This window comes from Nilaparvata lugens, chromosome 11, assembly GCF_014356525.2.
Source record: "Nilaparvata lugens isolate BPH chromosome 11, ASM1435652v1, whole genome shotgun sequence".
Classification (NCBI taxonomy): Eukaryota; Metazoa; Arthropoda; class Insecta; order Hemiptera; family Delphacidae; genus Nilaparvata; species Nilaparvata lugens.
Window position 1 is genome coordinate 25,269,147 of NC_052514.1, and position 18,875 is coordinate 25,288,021.

Below are 18,875 nucleotides of genomic sequence, written 5' to 3' on the forward strand. Positions count from 1 at the left end.
AAGAAGAAGAAGAAGAAGAAGAAGAAGAAGAAGAAAAGAAGAAGAAGAAGAAGAAGAAGAGAAGAAGAAGAAGAAGAAGAAGAAGAAGAAGAAGAGAAGAAGAAGAAGAAGAAGAAGAAGAGAAGAAGAAGAAGAAGAAGAAGAAGAGAAGAAGAAGAAGAAGAAGAAGAAGAAGAAGAAGAAGAAGAAGAAGAAGAAGAAGAAGAAGAAGAAGAGAAGAAGAGAAGAAGAAGAAGAAGAAGAAGAAGAAGAAGAAGAAGAAGAAGAAGAAGAAGAAGAAGAAGAAGAAGAAGAAGAAGAAGAAGAAGAAGAAGAGAAGAAGAAGAAGAAGAAGAAGAAGAAGAAGAAGAGAAGAAGAAGAAGAAGAAGAAGAAGAAGAAGAAGAAGAAGAAGAAGAAGAAGAAGAAGAAGAAGAAGAAGAAGAAGAAGAAGAAGAAGAAGAAGAAGAAGAAGAAGAAGAAGAAGAAGAAGAAGAAGAAGGTAGATTATTATGTTGCTTTGGCCTGTGATCTGTATAAATGTCCTGTAACAACTAAAGGTGCGTCCACACATGCCGAACCGAACCTCGAACCGCGCAGCAAACCGTGCATTCCTCCGAACATCTTGCCTTTCAACGAACATGAGCATATGTTTCATAATGTTAAAAATCAGCTGTTAATCATTCGCCGTACCATACTCCCAACCATTCGCCGTGCCGCTTGTTCTAACTGCTCGCCTCACCTCACTCCGAACGCTGAACTTTTCAGCCAATCAGAGCCCTCGATTACAATTCGCCGTGCAGCTCGCTCCACAATATTTTGGCTATCCATCACAAGTGGAAAACATGCGAACATGAATACAGTATGGGCAATTTTTATTTGATTAAATTCATGTTTTGAAGAATTCATTGTTACGAATGATAAATTGATAGGAGCTTATAAATATTTCTAATTCAAATGAAATAACTTCTGAAAAAAATAATGATTGGATAAATACCAATATTGAATTATTGTTGACCAAGAACTCAGTACATCGACAATTCATTCAACTAATTCTGTATTGATGAAATTATAATCATTCTCTCTATTGATAATCAATTTCATCAACTAACTGAAAAAGTACTTCAATTTCCATGAATCTATTAATAGATCTATATAAATCTAAAGTGTAGGTCATATCTAAATTCACAAAGAGTTCGATTCTTGTTGGCAAGATAGATGTTATTCAATGCAGAAATCATTGTTATTTTACTAAAAGATAGGACAAAATGAATAGTTCTCTTCCAGGGGGAGTTTTGACAACCAAGAAAACTCATTTTTCATTTGAAGAAATGATATCAAAAAGGTGCATAGGACCTTACTTTTTTGTTCAGCTTGCCAAAATACCCCTCATTTCAATATTAAAATTTTCGACTGACTGTACAGTGAGTCAATCATTCTATCAAGGCTTGAATAATTTTGAAATTTTAATTAAATAAAAATGGTAGAGAATAATTATCATGTAGATATCAACACCTTTATTTAAAGACATATTAACTGCATGCGTTTTCATATTGCCGATACAGCATTGATGAAACTGTAGACGTTTATTTAGCAGTCTCAAAAAACTGTTCTAGCTGAAAAATTAATAATACATGCCACGTGTAGGCTTATACATTCCATCAGGAAAACGAAGTTCAAAACTATGGTTCTCCTAAACATATGTTTTTGAGATAATTTCTTTGATGCAGCTGTTTCACATTCACCATTACAAATTATACAGAGTTTGTGAAAATAAAAATATTTATTGATTACCAAAACAATACTATCATTATATCAATGATAATAATTAATTACTAAAACAATACTTTTATTATATCAATAATAATAATATTATTAAACATATTTATCAATTATCAGAACATATTATTGAGGTTGAGTGGAATCAGGTAGAAAGCAATAATAGAACAGATGTTCTTTTTTGAATTTCTATCATATTATTTTGTTATTTCCAATGATTACAACATATGTTAGAATATCACATGTCAATAAATAAATATTATCTCATTTCCATATGGCACTCACCTTACCATGTTCATAACCTTACTTTATAGGATCCTTTTTCATCCTTTGAAACCCTTAGAGGCAAAATATCTCAAAATCCGTTCTTAGTGCGCGTCTAGCATGTTTGAAGAATATTTTTGCAAAGTTTCAAGTCTGTAGGACAATTAGTTTGAGCTGTGGTGTGATTTTACATCAAATTTTTCGAAAAATGCCCTCTCCTGGACCCCCCTGTGCTCCTGATCGAAATTTTTCTGCATAGATCTAATGTTTTTTCGTAGCTGAACAAAAAAGTTCCTCATGACTTTGCTGTGCAATGAGCGGTTAAAAAGTACAAAATTTTGTGGGGGCCCCAGCTCCCTCAGGGGGGCAAATTTCTGAAAATCCTTTCTTAGTGGATGTTTTCAGGCTACCATAAACAATCGTGCAAAATCTCAAGTTTTTAGGCTCAGTAGTTTGAGCTGTGGTGTGATTTCAGTCTGTAGGGGCTTAGCCTTTTATAAGTATAGAGAGAGATGAAAAAAGATTCCAAACTCACCTTCAAAGAGGCTCTTGTCAGAAACACCTTCCCACAATGACTGCAGCTATGCTCCGCGCTTCTCGACTCCTGGTGGAGTTTCTGATGTGAGTTGAAATGTCCTTTCTGAGCAAACGTTTTGTTGCACACCTTGCAGATGAATGGAGGTCCTTCTATCTTCAGAACAGCCGCTGGATGTATCATCTTCAAATGTTCCGACACTTCCTGCATGGATCCCAAGACAAGATTGCATTCCTGACAAGGAAATTTTGTCTCAGTTATGCTTGGGTTGTTGTTGGAGTCATTGATTGATGGTTGGGGATTATCTGATCTGTCCAGGAAAGGTTTTGGACCGTCTTGGTGGACATCTTCCAAGATACTTGTCATGGTTTTGAGTCCATTTAGAGGTGGGGTCGAGGGGTTTGGAGATCTGCTACCCTGATCATCATCAACCTTCAGAATTCTGCTGATGTGGTGTAAGTCTTTCGCCCCATTACTCCCCACCTCCCCAGAATCACCTTGGAAGCCTCTATTTCTGCACAGATTCCCTGGTATATTCCTTGATGATTCCAGTGATGGTTTCAGGGGTGTCAAAGGAATCGTTGTTTTTCCAGTTACAAACGCTGAATTATCGGGTTTTTCTGTTTGGCCGTTTAGTTGTTGATCCCTGTAGAAGTCTTGCAGTCTTCTCTCTTTAAGCTTGCAAAGTCTTGTGACGTCATTACTGTAGAAGGTGGTACTTTCGTCGGGGTCAGGGTGGGGGAGAGTGTCCATTTTGGGTGTAGTTTCCAATGGTTTCGTGAGATTTGGTGGGTATTGTGGGTGGATACGGTCTTCCTGAAACAAAAGAGATATATAAATATATATTAATAGACCATCAGAATATTTGGAAAGAATACAAAAATTATGATTTTTTGAAATACAAAATAAATCACCATTCCTCACTTAACTTTAGACCTATGATGTAGCATCATCTACAGAGTTCAATCACGAGAGATTTTATAGGTCATACACAACAATAAACTCTTTTCTTCACAGAAATTTTCTTTTAAAAATATTCTCCATTTCCATTCATTAATACAATTCAAGTAATCTGAAAGGCTGGGCTGAATATTTTTCATTTCAAGAAACTTAACATCAGAATTCGAAACTAACTTCAATTCAAACAAATCTGTAAATTATTCCCAAGAAATTAATATTCCTAAGACACTTCAGAACCCATTAATAGTTGAACTCATAATAATTGTTCGTGAAGCCCACACTTATCCGTTGTTAAGTGGTAGAGTGGTCATTCCTGTGCAAACTTCGCCACGTCATGAAATGGAAGAATCATTCTATTTTAATCAGCCCGTTTCCCTTGCATGCATATCAGAGTTTATTATGCGATACTTGAGCATCCTCTCTTAGCAAGCAAGCCACTTAAAAAATAGCTTCCTGGATATTTTCAACTAGTCTTCCAGAAAATAAAGTATGCTGCATATTTTCATTTATTTGCTGACCGCTATAATCCTAGGCAAGATTTATGATCTCAAAGCTCCAACAATACACAGATTATTGTTGATAGAATAGAATTAATTCAAAAGATCTTTCTTATCTCGGGATAATAAATTTTACTAGGAGAAATTCGTCCGTGAAAATAAGAAGCGAATTGAAAAGTTAGAGATGATTATTTATGACAGTAATAGAATAACAGCCTACACTTCAGGCCTCTCTTATGGTGCGACTCACTTCAAACTGTTAGCATTACAAATGCTTCCAATTCATTCAATGCTGACAGTTTGAAGTGAATCTCACTAAACCTCTAAACAGTTTGTTGGGAATAACAACAGATGAAAACCGATTAGTTTTGAGTGGATGCACAAGAAAGAATAAAATGAAAAATTGGTAAGAATTAAATATTTTTATTCACAAAACACTTTGCCTTGTTGCATTCTTGTCGAGGATTTAAGCGACAAGTCCTGTATTCATCTTTCAAATTCAGGAGCCGTGAAAAACACGCACTATTCTCCAAAATTTCACCACACAAGCACGAATCTCGCTGATCAACCATTTGTCATCCAGGCTTTATTTCGACTAATCAAACTCTTTGATGGCAAAATTACCATAAGAATGTCTCCTTTATCAGCTGATTCTAGCTTCTGTGGAATTTTGCCGATTAATATCTGTCAAGATCATTTTAGCTCCTCATTTGAATAATTCTCTACTCAGGAGAAGCACACATTGCATGCCGAGATCTTTTATCATGGTTTCAAATGCGCGATATGCAGAGAAAGCTAGTAGCTTTTATTATCATCAAAGTTATTAATAATTGTTGGCTATTTAACTATTCTTATCTCGTATCTGGATATTTTGTAAGGCTCAAGCTATTCAACTATCCTCCTTACCTAACTTGTAGAGCTACCAAACAAACTAGAAACTAGTTTTATGAGAGGTTTGCACCCTGAATACTTCACAATACTTATCTCTGTTTTGTGTGACTAGCAGCTACTGCAATTTTAAATAGAGTATTGCTACTTAGAGTGACCTTGAATTCAATGAAGATTTCAACCAAATAATTGAGAAATCAATGTTATTTAAATCACAAGAATAATGAAAGAAAACAAATACAATAAACGACATACACATGCACTCAAATTATTCAGTGATGTATATCTCATGAATAGAACTAATGGTAAAGAACAATGCATTAATGAACTGGTTGAATGAAGATGGAATAATAAGAATGGGAAAAATAAGAGGAATATATACTTAAGAGAAGAATCTTATGTGTTGATAAGGATTCAAAGCACATAATTCAGATGCCACTGTCCTATGTAATAGTAGTTCTATAGTGAGATTCAGTTCAATCTGTCTGCATTGTTTGGATAAGAAGGATTGATGTTATTCATGTGGAATGCTGACAATTAATAGTTGATCTCACTATAGTGGATTTGAACGAGATGCACAATGATGCCAGTTGAGATTCACCCACTCGAATACCTAATCATGTTGTGACGATTACCAACTCTATTTCAGGAGATTACCGGTGACATGAGAGATAAGCTGGATATTTCCCACGCTGATCACAAGACATGTGAATCAGTCATACTAAAAATTCCAAGAATTGAGAGACTACACTTTTCTTCTTATGTGGTGGGGATTTCCAATTTTATTACTGAGAGAATGTGGAACAGAAATTGCATCTCATAACAGTCTTGCAGACTTTAGAGCATCTAACGAATTGGATTTAACTGAGTTTATTTCGTCAAAATTATAAATGATTGTAACATTTGAAACAGGGCAAAATAATGCTTGTAGCACAAACATAACAGCAGTGTAAATAAAACGATTTGAATATTATGTTATTGTATAGTTGAATAGTTGAATCGCTGAACATCTGAATTAGAACAACGAAAGAGTATTGTGAAGGGATAACAGATGATACGCCCTACAAAATTAAAAAATCCAACATTCTGATGTATTAAAAATATAGATTGTTCACTGAGATTATTTAGAGAGTTTGTATCGGTTTCATTCATGGGTCATGTGATACTCCCACACTCCTAAAATAAACTATAGTCCATTTGAAACAGAAAGGAAATAATATTTGTCTTTCTCTGATTTAAAACAACCTCCGATTTGGGAGGATACGCAGAACAAAGAAAAGTAGAGATACAGTGGCGGCGATGTGCCGTACTAAGCGGACAGCGTTCTATAGTATTATTTCAACCAGTACAACAAACACTGTTGAAAACAGCAATAATAATTGGTAAAATATGACATGGAAAGTATAACATATACATGTTGTACATGAATGAGACCTGGAAAATGATAAGTCTCTATTCATTTCACACTCTGAACCGATCCATTTTCTATGAGAAGAGACGTTTATTGAAATAGAAACATATAAAAGTGCAACTCAACAATTCCCCTGCTATTTGTTTGAATAAAACCATTCTCAATAATCATGTGAATATTTTTCTTCCTTTACTATCCGCTGGTTGAGCTTCTCCATTTCGTTTTCATTCGCAATCATCGAGCAATTGGAATAAATTTGAGAAGCATTATTATGAATGAACAGATGGTTCAGAAAACAAGAAGATCAATGAATGATGGAGAAGAAAAATGAGGAGTAGGAGGTGGAGGATGAGGAGAAAGAGGAAAAGATAGATAGATAGATAGATAGATTTTATTTTACAATTGTTACTAGGCTGAAAGAAGGTTGATGAAGAGGAGTAGGAGGAGGAGGAAGAGAAGGAGTTGGTGGGAGAAATCTTGACCTTAGCTGCTGTTGTGGTAATGCAAATGCAGTGAACTGAAAATGATACGAAGTTTGATTATGAGTTGGATAGTGATCCACGACTTTTGTGGTGAAGCAAGTCCATGTTATTCCAGGTGCAGTCTATAATCATCAAGCAGCTCAATACATTCTAGCAAATCACCCTTACTGCTCCACTACTCATCATGGCTGTATATTATACGATTCATAAATATTTTTCATTCATCTTGTCTCACGATATGTCTTCAACATCTTTACTTTTTCACCTCATTTTTCTATCAATCCATTATCCTTAGTTACATCTTCTCCTCTCATCTATCAGAAATCACAATCAGTTACCTTATAAGTATAATTTATGAGTTTAAAGTTGTCTTTCTTTACTTTTCATATTAACCTGATGATGCTATTGATCCTGGATCATTTATTCTGTTTGTTATAACCAGTCTTTATTGTGTTGATGTTACAAATTGTGCTTCTGTGATTAACATTTTTTCCCTGATGATGCTATTAATCCTAGATCATTTATTCTGTTTGTTATACCCAGTCTTTATTGTGTTGATGTTACAAATTGTGCTTCTGTGATTAACAATTTTTCGTTGATGATGCTATTGATCCTAGATCATTTATTCTGTTTGTTATACCCAGTCTTAATTGTGTTGATGTTACAAATTGTGCTTCTGTGATTAACAATTTTTTGTTGATGATGCTATTGATCCTAGATCATTTATTCTGTTTGTTATACCCAGTCTTTATTGTGTTGATGTTACAAATTGTGCTTCTGTGATTATCAATTTTTCCTTCTAGTCTGCTCTGTTTTTGATATTTTTGTAATTTATCTATTTATTATTGATGTTCGTGTGCAACTCTTTGTATGGGGCATGGCCCTTATGACAAATAAAGATTTCTATTTCTATTTCTACTTTCCATATTTATTCATTTATCAATACAACTACAAATCGCACAGCTATTACCAGGTGCAAGGAACAGACAAATCATCTATGAATAGTTATTTGATCACCTTTTCGTATAAAATAATTTCCTGGTTGTTTTTTATTGTATTTTCTTATATCGTTTCTGTAATAATAATTCGTTTTACAAATCTGATTTTCTTGGGACTTAAACTTCAAAACTATTACCTTGATCCTCTCCTAGCTATTCCAGATTTTGAGAATCGTTGATTGTTAGTTGATTTGATTGCACAATATGCTAATATCAATCAGCAATCTTAAATATCAATTATAAAGTACTCAACGATTTTTTTCATGACCATAATGTTTCAGATACTCTCTACTATTTCTAATAATATAAATCTTCGCTCTGTGTACTCACCCAATCAACAATATTTTCCGATATATCATGTTATATTCTACTAAAATTCAATACTTTATCACTTTAATATTTGCTTTAAAATTATTTCAATCTCTTGTCACTTTTTACTTCTCTTCGCATCTTCTCTACCCTTTTGAATTAAATTTCTATTTCGTCTCTAGTAAACCTTTTCATAACATTCTACACTTCTGTATTTTTTCGCCACCTATTTTTCGTCGACATGTTGCTCTCCCATTTTCCTTTCCATTCATATTCTTTTTTCTTTTCATTCTGTTCTTCTAGTACGTGATGAGCTGCCGTCACGTTCCAAGCCTGACCTTTGCCAGGGACATACATAGCAGCAGCAGCAGCAGCAGCAGCAGCAGCAGCATCATTGCTTGAGCCAATTATGCCATCATCCATCCTACCCACTCATCTGTGTGTGCTCTACTGCCTACAATCTTCTTCTTCTTCTTCTTCTTCTTCTTCTTTTTCTTCTTCTTTTTCTTCTTCTTTTTCTTCTTCTTCTTCCTTTTCTTCTTCTTCTTCTTTTCTTTTTGTTCTCCTATTCCTTATCCTCCTACTTCTCCAGCTCCTTATCATCCTCCTCCTCCGTCTATTTTTCCTCCTCTTCCTTCTCCTCCTTGTTTTCCTTTTCCAAATCCTCCTCCTTCACCATTTCACTCGCCTTCTCTTTCTTCTCTTGTTCCGGTTGCGTCTTGTTCCGATAGACTATTTTTTCTTATTTCTGTGCTAATGCGTTCTAGAATTGTATTGCAATTATTAGTATATTATTACTATATTGTAACCACAGTTATTTACAATGTATTTTACTCCTTTGAGAGATACTTTGCATCCCTTCAAATTCATGATCTTGAACTGATCACATGATCTTCAAAGATATACTATGCAATACTTTTCAACTAGATACTTTTTAAGGATGATAATACATTCAGATTTGATACTAATTAACAATAGTAATAATTATTACTAATATTAATACTTTATTAATATACTAAATAAATTACTTTATTACTAATACCAATACTAACACTGATTATTGACTTAACAACAAAATCAGACATTTTCAGTCAATTATCAGTGTTAGTACCAAATCTGAATGTATCTATCAATAAAAACAATATTCCATTGTGCTTAAAAATTGTTACAGTGATATAATAACAACAGCTATTACATTGTAGTCCATTATCGTCGTTTGTGATGATTATTATGTGATTGCAATGACTTGAATCTACCAGACAAATCCACAAACTTCTAGCTACTACTATCACAGATGGCTTTCCAGATCGAATTCTTGCTTTCCAAACTTGTTTAGAGATAGTCAAGATAGTATTCTTCCATATCTCCCCATCACAATCGACTTTTATCATTAAAAACAGCACAAAACAGACAGGTAGTATAATTGCACAGGTTTCAATTGTCCGTTCAGATGTACCTATCAATCAATAGGGCACCATATCAAGAAGCCTACCGACTATCCTTTCTTGCCTTCCATCTCTTTCATTCTTGTCCTTCCATCTCTTTCATTATTGTCCTTCCATCTTCTTCAAGTTCAAGAATAAAGACACAGCCGCCGCTCTACCGAACGTGAGATACAACTTGATGAACATGAAACAAAACTAAAATAGAAATGAAATTGCTTGAAATTCTGAATTAGGATTGAGACACGTTACCATCATATACTAGAACAGACCAATTGCTTGGTCGTTACAATCAACTCAAAAAGGACTTTTTCCAAAGATCTGAACATTAATTGTTATGATATCGATTGTTTTCTTATACGATATTGATGGCTTCTGAAGTATACACTATACAGGATTCTTATACCACTTCTTCTATGTGATATTGTTATAGATGAAATTGTGGAATGACCAAGGAAGTCAACCATTCCCTGTGAAAACGAAACATTTTCTAGCGTTGCTGAGTGCCTTGAATTCCTCCACAAATACGTGAAGGCTCTCTCAACTGAGAGAATGAATGTTATTGTTAAGTTCATCAGCTTGATAACATCATCAAGAGATTCTTAACCAGCATTTAGTTGTTAGGAATGCTTTAATGAATTTACCTTATGAGAAGGCTTAGTGGAATCAACAATGTAGCACCTCAATTGAAGTCTACCTATGTATTTTCCGATAAAATATAAGTGCAAAGTGAATCCCGATCATAATTAGACCGTAGTCTAATGCAATCGAACTTGAATTTTACTATATAATTGTATATTCTTCGATAGCAATACACATTCACTCCCACTTCTATAGTAGATGAAGTTGTTTCTTCTACAGACAACATCTATTTATATTTTATACTTCTATTAATGTCTATTGGATAATATTGTGAATTGAAATAATTTCATCCATGGAGTTTCCTACTTCTTTTTTAAGATGTAAATAATTGTAACAATATTAGTAGTAATTATTATTACAACTTTCTTCTACTTTTAAGATGTTAAAAAATATAAAATTGGCACTCCATAGAATTGTTTGCTTTATTCAATTATAGAGGTAATTGTTCATTCACTTTGATATTATTTACTTTTCATATTAAGACAAATAATTTCTGTTTCAATATGAAAAGTAAATAATATCAAAGTGAATGAAGAATTATTCAAATTTTGAAGAATTATTCTTCAAAAATCTGTCAAAATAGAGTGCCGGTGGGCCTAGAGTTCAATAACTCTACAAAAACGGGACCTGACACTAGAAATCCACTGACATAACAGCTCGCCTCCAACTTGGCCCATAAAAAGCTTGGACAATAAACGTCACTCATAATTCTCACATTTTTCTCTCAGTGACACAACAAGGAAAAATATTTGTATAATAATTCACACTCTCTGCCTTCAATTCTATTGTTTATAGACATTAAACATGACATTGTAGACACGTGCTGTTGGAAAAAATCTCTTAAACTTTTCTTGACAGACAAATTGGAAATATACATGCAACAAGATATAAATATACGTGGAAATCGAATATATATTCATGAAATCTGTTGGTGGTCCACAGTTTTGATCGTTTTTGGCTGGAGCGTCATCATATCTGTCGAGGAAGTTTCAGAAACAGGAGATTTGAATATAATTAGATTCAGAGGAGGGGATCTGTCTGTGATGTTTCAATCCCTATTTCAGTTTGATTGTCGTTTAGATAATGTTTAGAGATCTTGATAAAGCTGATCTTATCATTGGACATAATTTTGGAGTGTTTAGACCATATGGAGAAGTCGTTGCGATCCATTTATGGGATTCTAACTTTTCAAAGTAGAAATATTGTTTCATTGATGAGCATTCTGTTCCAGTTCAACATACAGAATCTTTTCAGTTCTATCTATAGAATCTTTTCAAGTCAGCTCAGGTAAATAGGCCTACTGTATTTTCATTCTCCTTTTTCAGTTCTGAGACTCAATCTGTATATCTTTCGTCATATTTAAACCACATTTCTCTGAATGCAGTATATTCTCAGCTTTCTATAACTATGAAACTGTGATACAATAATAATGATACAGTATACACTATTCCCTTCTTCTTCTTGAGACTATTGTGAAATATTCTGCTACAAATAAATGCTCCCTCCCTTTCCAATATTTCAATTTCTGTCAATCATTTTCAGCTATTTCTATTTTTCAAAGAAATTTATCATCATTTCCATATTTTTCTCATTATTCCGTTTTGAGTAAACTTCACTCCCCTGCCATTAACAGAGATTCGCCAATTCAATTCAACTAGCTTATGAGCTTCTATCTGGAAATGATCATCATCAACATGAAATTTTTGAACTATCTCGAAATGATAGATCATGAGTTCTATACGCCATAGCCTACAAATTCAATATTGAAGGCGGGTTTCTTCTTAATGTTGCACTGTTTTGCACAACTGAATCTATGAATAAATTAATATGAAAAGAGAGACATTACTTACATCTCTACTAGGCCTAGCAACTCACACTGAATCGGGGAATTATTCTCCCACCCAGGTTCTGAAGTAACCGAGCAGCAATCGACAGTCATCAATACGTCAATAATAATGAAGGAATGTTTGAATAAAAACCAGAGATGAATCACAATAATGAGGAATGTATTCAGAGTGTGGGATTGTTTGAACATTTCCTCAGCTTCGTGTATTCATTACATTACGTACCTTATTCTACATCTATATTGGTATCATTCAACAGACAGATTCACGTATACTTTAAGTGTACCGTATATACATGTATATTAATACAACACAACATATGTTGGTGTATCACTTAACGTGCGACGTAGTAAAAAACCGGTTCCAGTCAATACTCAGACAAATAATTCCACTCAGTAAACAAAGTGCCAGTTGAGTTACAGCAGCATAAAATTTTAGAAGACTGTAATTAGTGTTTTGCGAGGAGGCTCGAAATATGTAATTGTCGGTGGATGTTTTACAGGAAAAATGGGAGATTAAATGTTTGACAAACGACTAAGTGAGTTTTACAACTTGTCGAATGTTAACTGGGGAGTTTGGGAAACTACTGGGCAAAACATGTAATTGGAATAATGTAGCAGGCTCAGGTGGGCAATAGATGGAGCAGGTTGATGGGGTGATGATCTTTTTTTAATTGGTTTGTATGTGTAGATGGTGATGGTTGAAGAGTGAGAAATTAAACCTGGATTAAAATTACTATCATTCAATTATGTTGTATCGTTATATTTAATACTCACATAATAATAATACTTATATTATGTTTTGGAATGAGAGAAATAATGAGATTTCTTGTTCTAAGGAATATTTTAGAAGTTTAAAAACTATAAAATGGGGAAGTTTGTGATATGAGAGTTTGTGTAACCTAGAAACTAATTTTGACTACATATTTGATATAAGGCTAGCCGCACATTGAGACGCGACGCGACTTGTCATGATCTGACTCGAGTGAGCTAGATGAGTTGATACACAACCTCCGTAAACAAAGCCATAGTGCATTCTTGTGACGTCAGCACAGGTAGGGCTCCTACACCAATAAAAACACTAGCTGATATAGATCAGCTGAAATCAACAAATTTTATTGGTGTAGGAGCCCTACCTGTGCTGACGTCACCAGAATGCACTATGGCTTTGTTTACGGAGGTAGTGGTTGATATCATTTATTTTTATTTGATCATAATATAGTAATGTTCACACTTGCTAGCTTCGTCTTACTGTGAAAATCATAATTTATTATATAATCATAATAAGATATTAACTGATCTAGCAGACTTGGGTCACGTTTTGTCACGTCACGTTGCGTCTCAATATGCAACAAGCCTCAAATTCAAAATTAAAAAAAAAAATTTTTTTCAATTCGAAAAAATTATTTGCACTTCAGCTAAATAAATTCTCCTATCACCAACTTCTCCATTTTATAGCTTTAAAACTTTTAAAATAGTTATTGTCATCAAGTATTTTATTTAAATTTTGTAGGATGTTGACTGCTTTCATTCTCGGAATCTTCATTTCCAAAATTTTAAATGGTATTAGAATTAATTAATGAGAAAACAAATGTGTTATCGTGTGCATTTAGAAGGTCAAAAGGGAAAATCGACACTGAAAAACTATGAGCAATCTAGTTTTCTGTAGATAAGGCTTCGGAAAACGTTTCAATGATGCAGTCCTTGGATAACATTTTTGTCTATAGACTCTATAAAGTAATCAGTTAGTGGTAGCCGTTACGATTAATTCAAATTTAGTTCAACATTATAGATATTGTGAATTATACATTGAAAAGATACATCATTACATCATTTTTATGATTTTCATAACTGAGTGATATTCCAGTAAGCTATTTCAGACTATTACAGATTTCCATATTTCCATGAGTTCCATGATATATGTTCCACGAAACATAAGCCTTCAGAACAGGTCTATTAAGTTTTGCAGAATCTACAATATTCGAAATGGAATTTCATTACAAGCACGGGCATTTAATTTTGAATTTGAGTCAAAAATCACATCTGGAAGTGGAACCAGTGAATCAAACATTTCATAGTCAGTAATAGTTTCTACCTAAGCTTATCTATAACTATGTCGTTAAATTATTATTATTATCATATATTATTTTTCTAAATCTCATTTTCTCACTAAGCATAACCTTATACAACGATTATATACCTTAATAACTCTTGGACTTTTCGTTTATATGTGGTTATACATCATCCAAATATCTATATAATATATTATATTCACATACATATTTAATTGGGTAATTCTATACTCTATCTGGTAAATTATTTTTGCTTCGAGTGGATATGATTACATTTCATCAAATATAATTATTGTTTTTATATAGTACTGTATATTAATAAACTTGATGAATTACATAAAAACTAAATCTCATTAGTCATTAATGAACAGTGGCATCCCAATTTACATAAATAGGTTCCTACACAACACTTACACTGGACAATATTATTACCTTCGCAATACTACAGAAATGCACGATGTAAAGAGTGAAAGGGTATTCAGGACGAAGAATACGAAGATGATGATGATGATGATGATGTTGGTGATTTCTGGTATTTATATGATGTGGCGATCAAGATGACTTTTATGGTAATCCAGGAGACCAGAATGGTACTTGATGTAGTCTACACTCCACCAGAGCAGTTCATGCCTCATAATAAATATTGACTTTTCGTGTAGAATCCTCTTCTTGTGGTATTTAGAACTGGTGACCCTGTCTGGAAAAAGATTGATGACTGACAGCTGATATCAGATTTATTGTCATTGACATACTTCAGCTGGTTTTGCGTAATTTTGCAGAAAACAAACTGTGTGAGTTACGTTTTATTGGTCTTCAAGAGTCGAAAGATAAGAAACTTGAATCTTCAGTCTCATTTGTGTACAAATTCAAATACAGTAATACCTATCAAGCAAAAAACCAACAAAGCTACTTTCAATTTCTTTATTTCTCCTCCCTATCACTTTCAAAGTTTTCATTTTCATTAAAATCAATTAATTTCTAGATCCTCGTAATTCTTGTGATTTGAGCTCATAGGCTACTGAGAGTATAAATCAAGATATGCAACACTTAAAACCTGTACATACTGAATAATGAATGGGAATGTACTACAATATTTGCATCCTTGGGATATTATGCAACACTAACTCCATAGCGACCCGTTTTGTGTTTGTAAAATTTGATAAAAATCTTGGTTGACGAAACTGTAATAAACTTATCCTTGAAAGAAGCCTGGAGCCGACAGTCTCACTCACCAACTGCGGCAAACACCAAGTAAGATTTTCGTGATTATTTCATGCACTATGAATCGCTTGAAACCATCTTAGAATTAAAATTGCGAGCATTTTGAGGCCTGAAACAACACGCATTGACCGGAACTATCATTTAAATCGGCCAAAGACAACTCAACTTGAGAATTACGTTGAGATTTGCTACAGAACTCGAAAGATTGCTTCATTTCACTTTAAAATGCGAGCATTCCTAATAGATAACTATTCCTATTCAACCGTTACTGATAGTTGAAAGTGAATCAATCACTAAAGAGAACTCGAATACGTCACTGAAAAATAAAGAACGAAAATGTTCAGAGCTTGCGAACTGCCTTGAATCGGTTCTGGAAGAGGAAACAATGCTAAAGACAAATAGTTCAGAGATCGTTTGTCAAAGATGTGTGCTAGCGTGTTATTTATTATTTTTGTTGTTTGAATTGCTTCAAAGTAAAAGGGACAGGTGATAAGTTGAAATACTCTAGTTAATTTGAAAACATTGAACAGGTTCGGTAGCTCATAATAATGCATTATAAATTTTATATATAAATTTCATAATAATACATTTTTATACATCAATTTTCCTGATTTTTGGGTTTTCCGATAACTTTCCATTAAATTTTTTGTGCATAGTATAAACAGCCTATACTGAATAAATGTTCTGGATTTTACAGTTTTCAAGATTTCCAAATAATTGGAAATGTGTTATCCCAGTAGTTAAAACCACTTTCAGTTGGGCAAATTGAATTTGATAAGCATCCGTATCAATTCGATTCCTCCGTTGAAAATCTTCCCAACCACTTTACAAGCAACTACCCGCTTGTTTTTCCTTTGTTACCCCCTTGTTTTAAGGCCAGCTCCACTATTCAATCACTTCGCTGATGGTTTTTATGAAACTTAAAACTGCCCCCCACAAATTTTCCATCATTTAGGGTTCATCGAGAATCATATTACATTATACATATATATGTATATCCTGTATGTATATCCTTTTCCAAGAAAACAATTATTTATTCAAATTCCGCTGATTCATGTTGTTATTACTACAAAAGTATAATAATATCATAATTCAAATTGAACTCATCTTCAATTTTATCGTAAATGTTTCATACTTTGTCAAATTTAGTGAATACCAAGCTTCATTGAGCTTATTGCGGATGAGTGCTTGAGGCAGCTTACGAATAGCCTACCTATATTGCAAATTATTCTTATTGGAATCAACATAATACATAAATAAATATTATCTAATGTGATCATACTATCCATTAACCACTTTTAGGTCTTCATCGTACAAGCAAGTATCATTACAAAAACATAAGAGAACTTGATATCTTTAAAGTATAGTTTTATACTTTTTGAATGCAATATTACAGATTGTTCCTACATAATATTATCTCCATTCATATGTTTTAATTTTGCCTAGTACAGTATTGTAAATACTGGAATTTATGTTTGTGAAACAAATTCTTATTGGAAATTTTCTCTGTTCCAGATGTTGGAAAAGCTTTACTTACTTGTGGAATAACGCTTGGTTGAGGCTTGGCGTCCACGACTTCCATATTGGCCTGTTTGACGACATCCTCATGAACCGATACGGGTGGTCTCCTGGGTGCACCGACAGGTGGCCTGCCGCTCTGCGACCAGGGCGAGGAGGAGGCGGTGATGGGCATGAGGGAGGGAAGAGGACGTACCCATTGGTGATAGTCGGGACTGCGAGACAGCCGAAGGAGGTCGTCTTTCTCCGAATGGCAACAGAACCTGCAATTGGAGATGTCATTTCAAGCATTTCGACTATAGTTTATTTATTTATCTCAGATTGTATAATTATGACTTTTGAAATGGCCCAACAGGCTCGTGCCCAAACTTGATCTCATTTCAATTTATACAATTCATTCATGACATTAACAAAGAAACTGAAGAATCTAAGGAGATATCGACAATGATAGGTTGTTGTATGTTAGCTAGAATTGTTAGTGAAGTGAGATTCACTCCAAACTATTGGCATTTCTTGTAAATAATATCCATTCAATCAAAGCTGATAGTTTGAAGTGTATCTTACTAGTTTTAGGAGCCTTTATAATCATGGAGAATTTTGAGATAGAACATTGTGAATCAGTCCTCATCCCCGAAAAGAGAATTATGTCACTGCAAAAATAAACGAGTTATATCTTCTTATTGTAGACTGTCAAGAGAGAATAGATTTTCTCATTGATTGACATGAGAAAATAGAACATTTCAACTGGGAATTCTCCAAAAAAAATATTTGTATATTGTATTCATTCTTGCTTACGATTTAATAGGGCATCGTCTTTAAAAAAAAATCTAAAATATATAGATCTTGATGTACAGTCCTGGACATTTAAAACCCCGATGAAAACTAGATTGGTTATGATGTCATGAAGATTATTTTGAACTTTTAACATTGGAAATAGCTTATACGTATTTTAAATGAAAAGTTTATCAGAGATTGATACCTCAGTTTATCAGAGATTGACAATGTTACACCATGGTCTAACAACCGAAACCGGTCTCTGTAACTATCAATGAATCTGTGGTCTTTGACAATTTCTTTTTATTTTATATGGATAAATACTCATAAAAATATAAAATAATTCAATAAAAAAAACTACCACAATATCAACTTCTCTACTACACAAAGAGTTATAACTATTTGGGAGATATCGCTATCTTCTGTGATACTATCAAACAATAAGACCTGATTGAAATTGTTGCAGTTAAGACTGAATAATTGATTGATAAATCGAATAGATGCAACAGCAAAAATGGCCTAGTTTTTTATTTAGATAGAATATAGAACTGTCTTCAAAATGAGTTGGATGTGAGTGAATTTGTAAGACTCACCTCAAATCCTCCTGTTTGGTCTTCACATCTCTGGCGCTGTTATCATATGAGGGTGAGTTCAAAACTTCGAGACCCGAATCAATCGACCTCCTGTGACTGTCCTCTGAAGAGTCACTGAAACTGGAACACCGACTCGAATCCATTGGCATCACCAGTTTCCCCTCGAAAAACGGAGGTTTTGTGTCGTCTGGTACCCCAACCCTCGGCGTGAAATCGGTTTGGAGAGGTGTGAATTTCGTGTCGGGATGGTTGCGGAAGTCGTGGAATTTCACATCCTGGAACCGCTGGAAGGCAAGGGGGTTCCGTGAATCATGGTCCACTTTGATAAGAGGTGGGAGCGGTTTGTAGGACATTGACCAGCTGTCAGCTGGAATCAGCTGGCTGTCAGCTGGGATCAGCTGATAAAGGTGTTTGTCGGTGAGGACGGTGATATGGAGGGCCTCAGCAGCTGATAGGAAGTTTGGGAGACGCGATTCGGGGAGGGTGACTCCTCCAGTGTAGATGAAGTCCAGTAGAGCACGCATGTCCTCGAAGGAGACATCATGGAGGATTATGGTTACGTGCTCGTTGGAGGGTTGTGAGAGGAGAAGGTCCTGCAACAGAGAGAAAAATATGGAAATCAATGATGGGTTAAACATACAATATTCTTGATGCACAACAACATGAGTC

At 34.2% G+C, this 18,875-nt stretch overlaps 1 protein-coding gene across 2 annotated transcripts in view; it reads right to left on the reverse strand.

The window, feature by feature from the left end:
- LOC111047803 overlaps positions 1-18,875 on the reverse strand; it is a 138,012-nt gene that overhangs the window by 16,054 nt on the left and 103,083 nt on the right. For both annotated transcript variants that reach the window (XM_039437977.1, XM_039437976.1), the window contains 3 exons: positions 18,207-18,799; positions 16,859-17,102; positions 2,557-3,372 (listed from right to left, as the gene is read on the reverse strand). In XM_039437977.1, the coding sequence (XP_039293911.1) occupies positions 2,557-3,372; positions 16,859-17,102; positions 18,207-18,799 (1,653 nt within the window). The remainder of the gene's footprint in view (positions 1-2,556; positions 3,373-16,858; positions 17,103-18,206; positions 18,800-18,875) is intronic.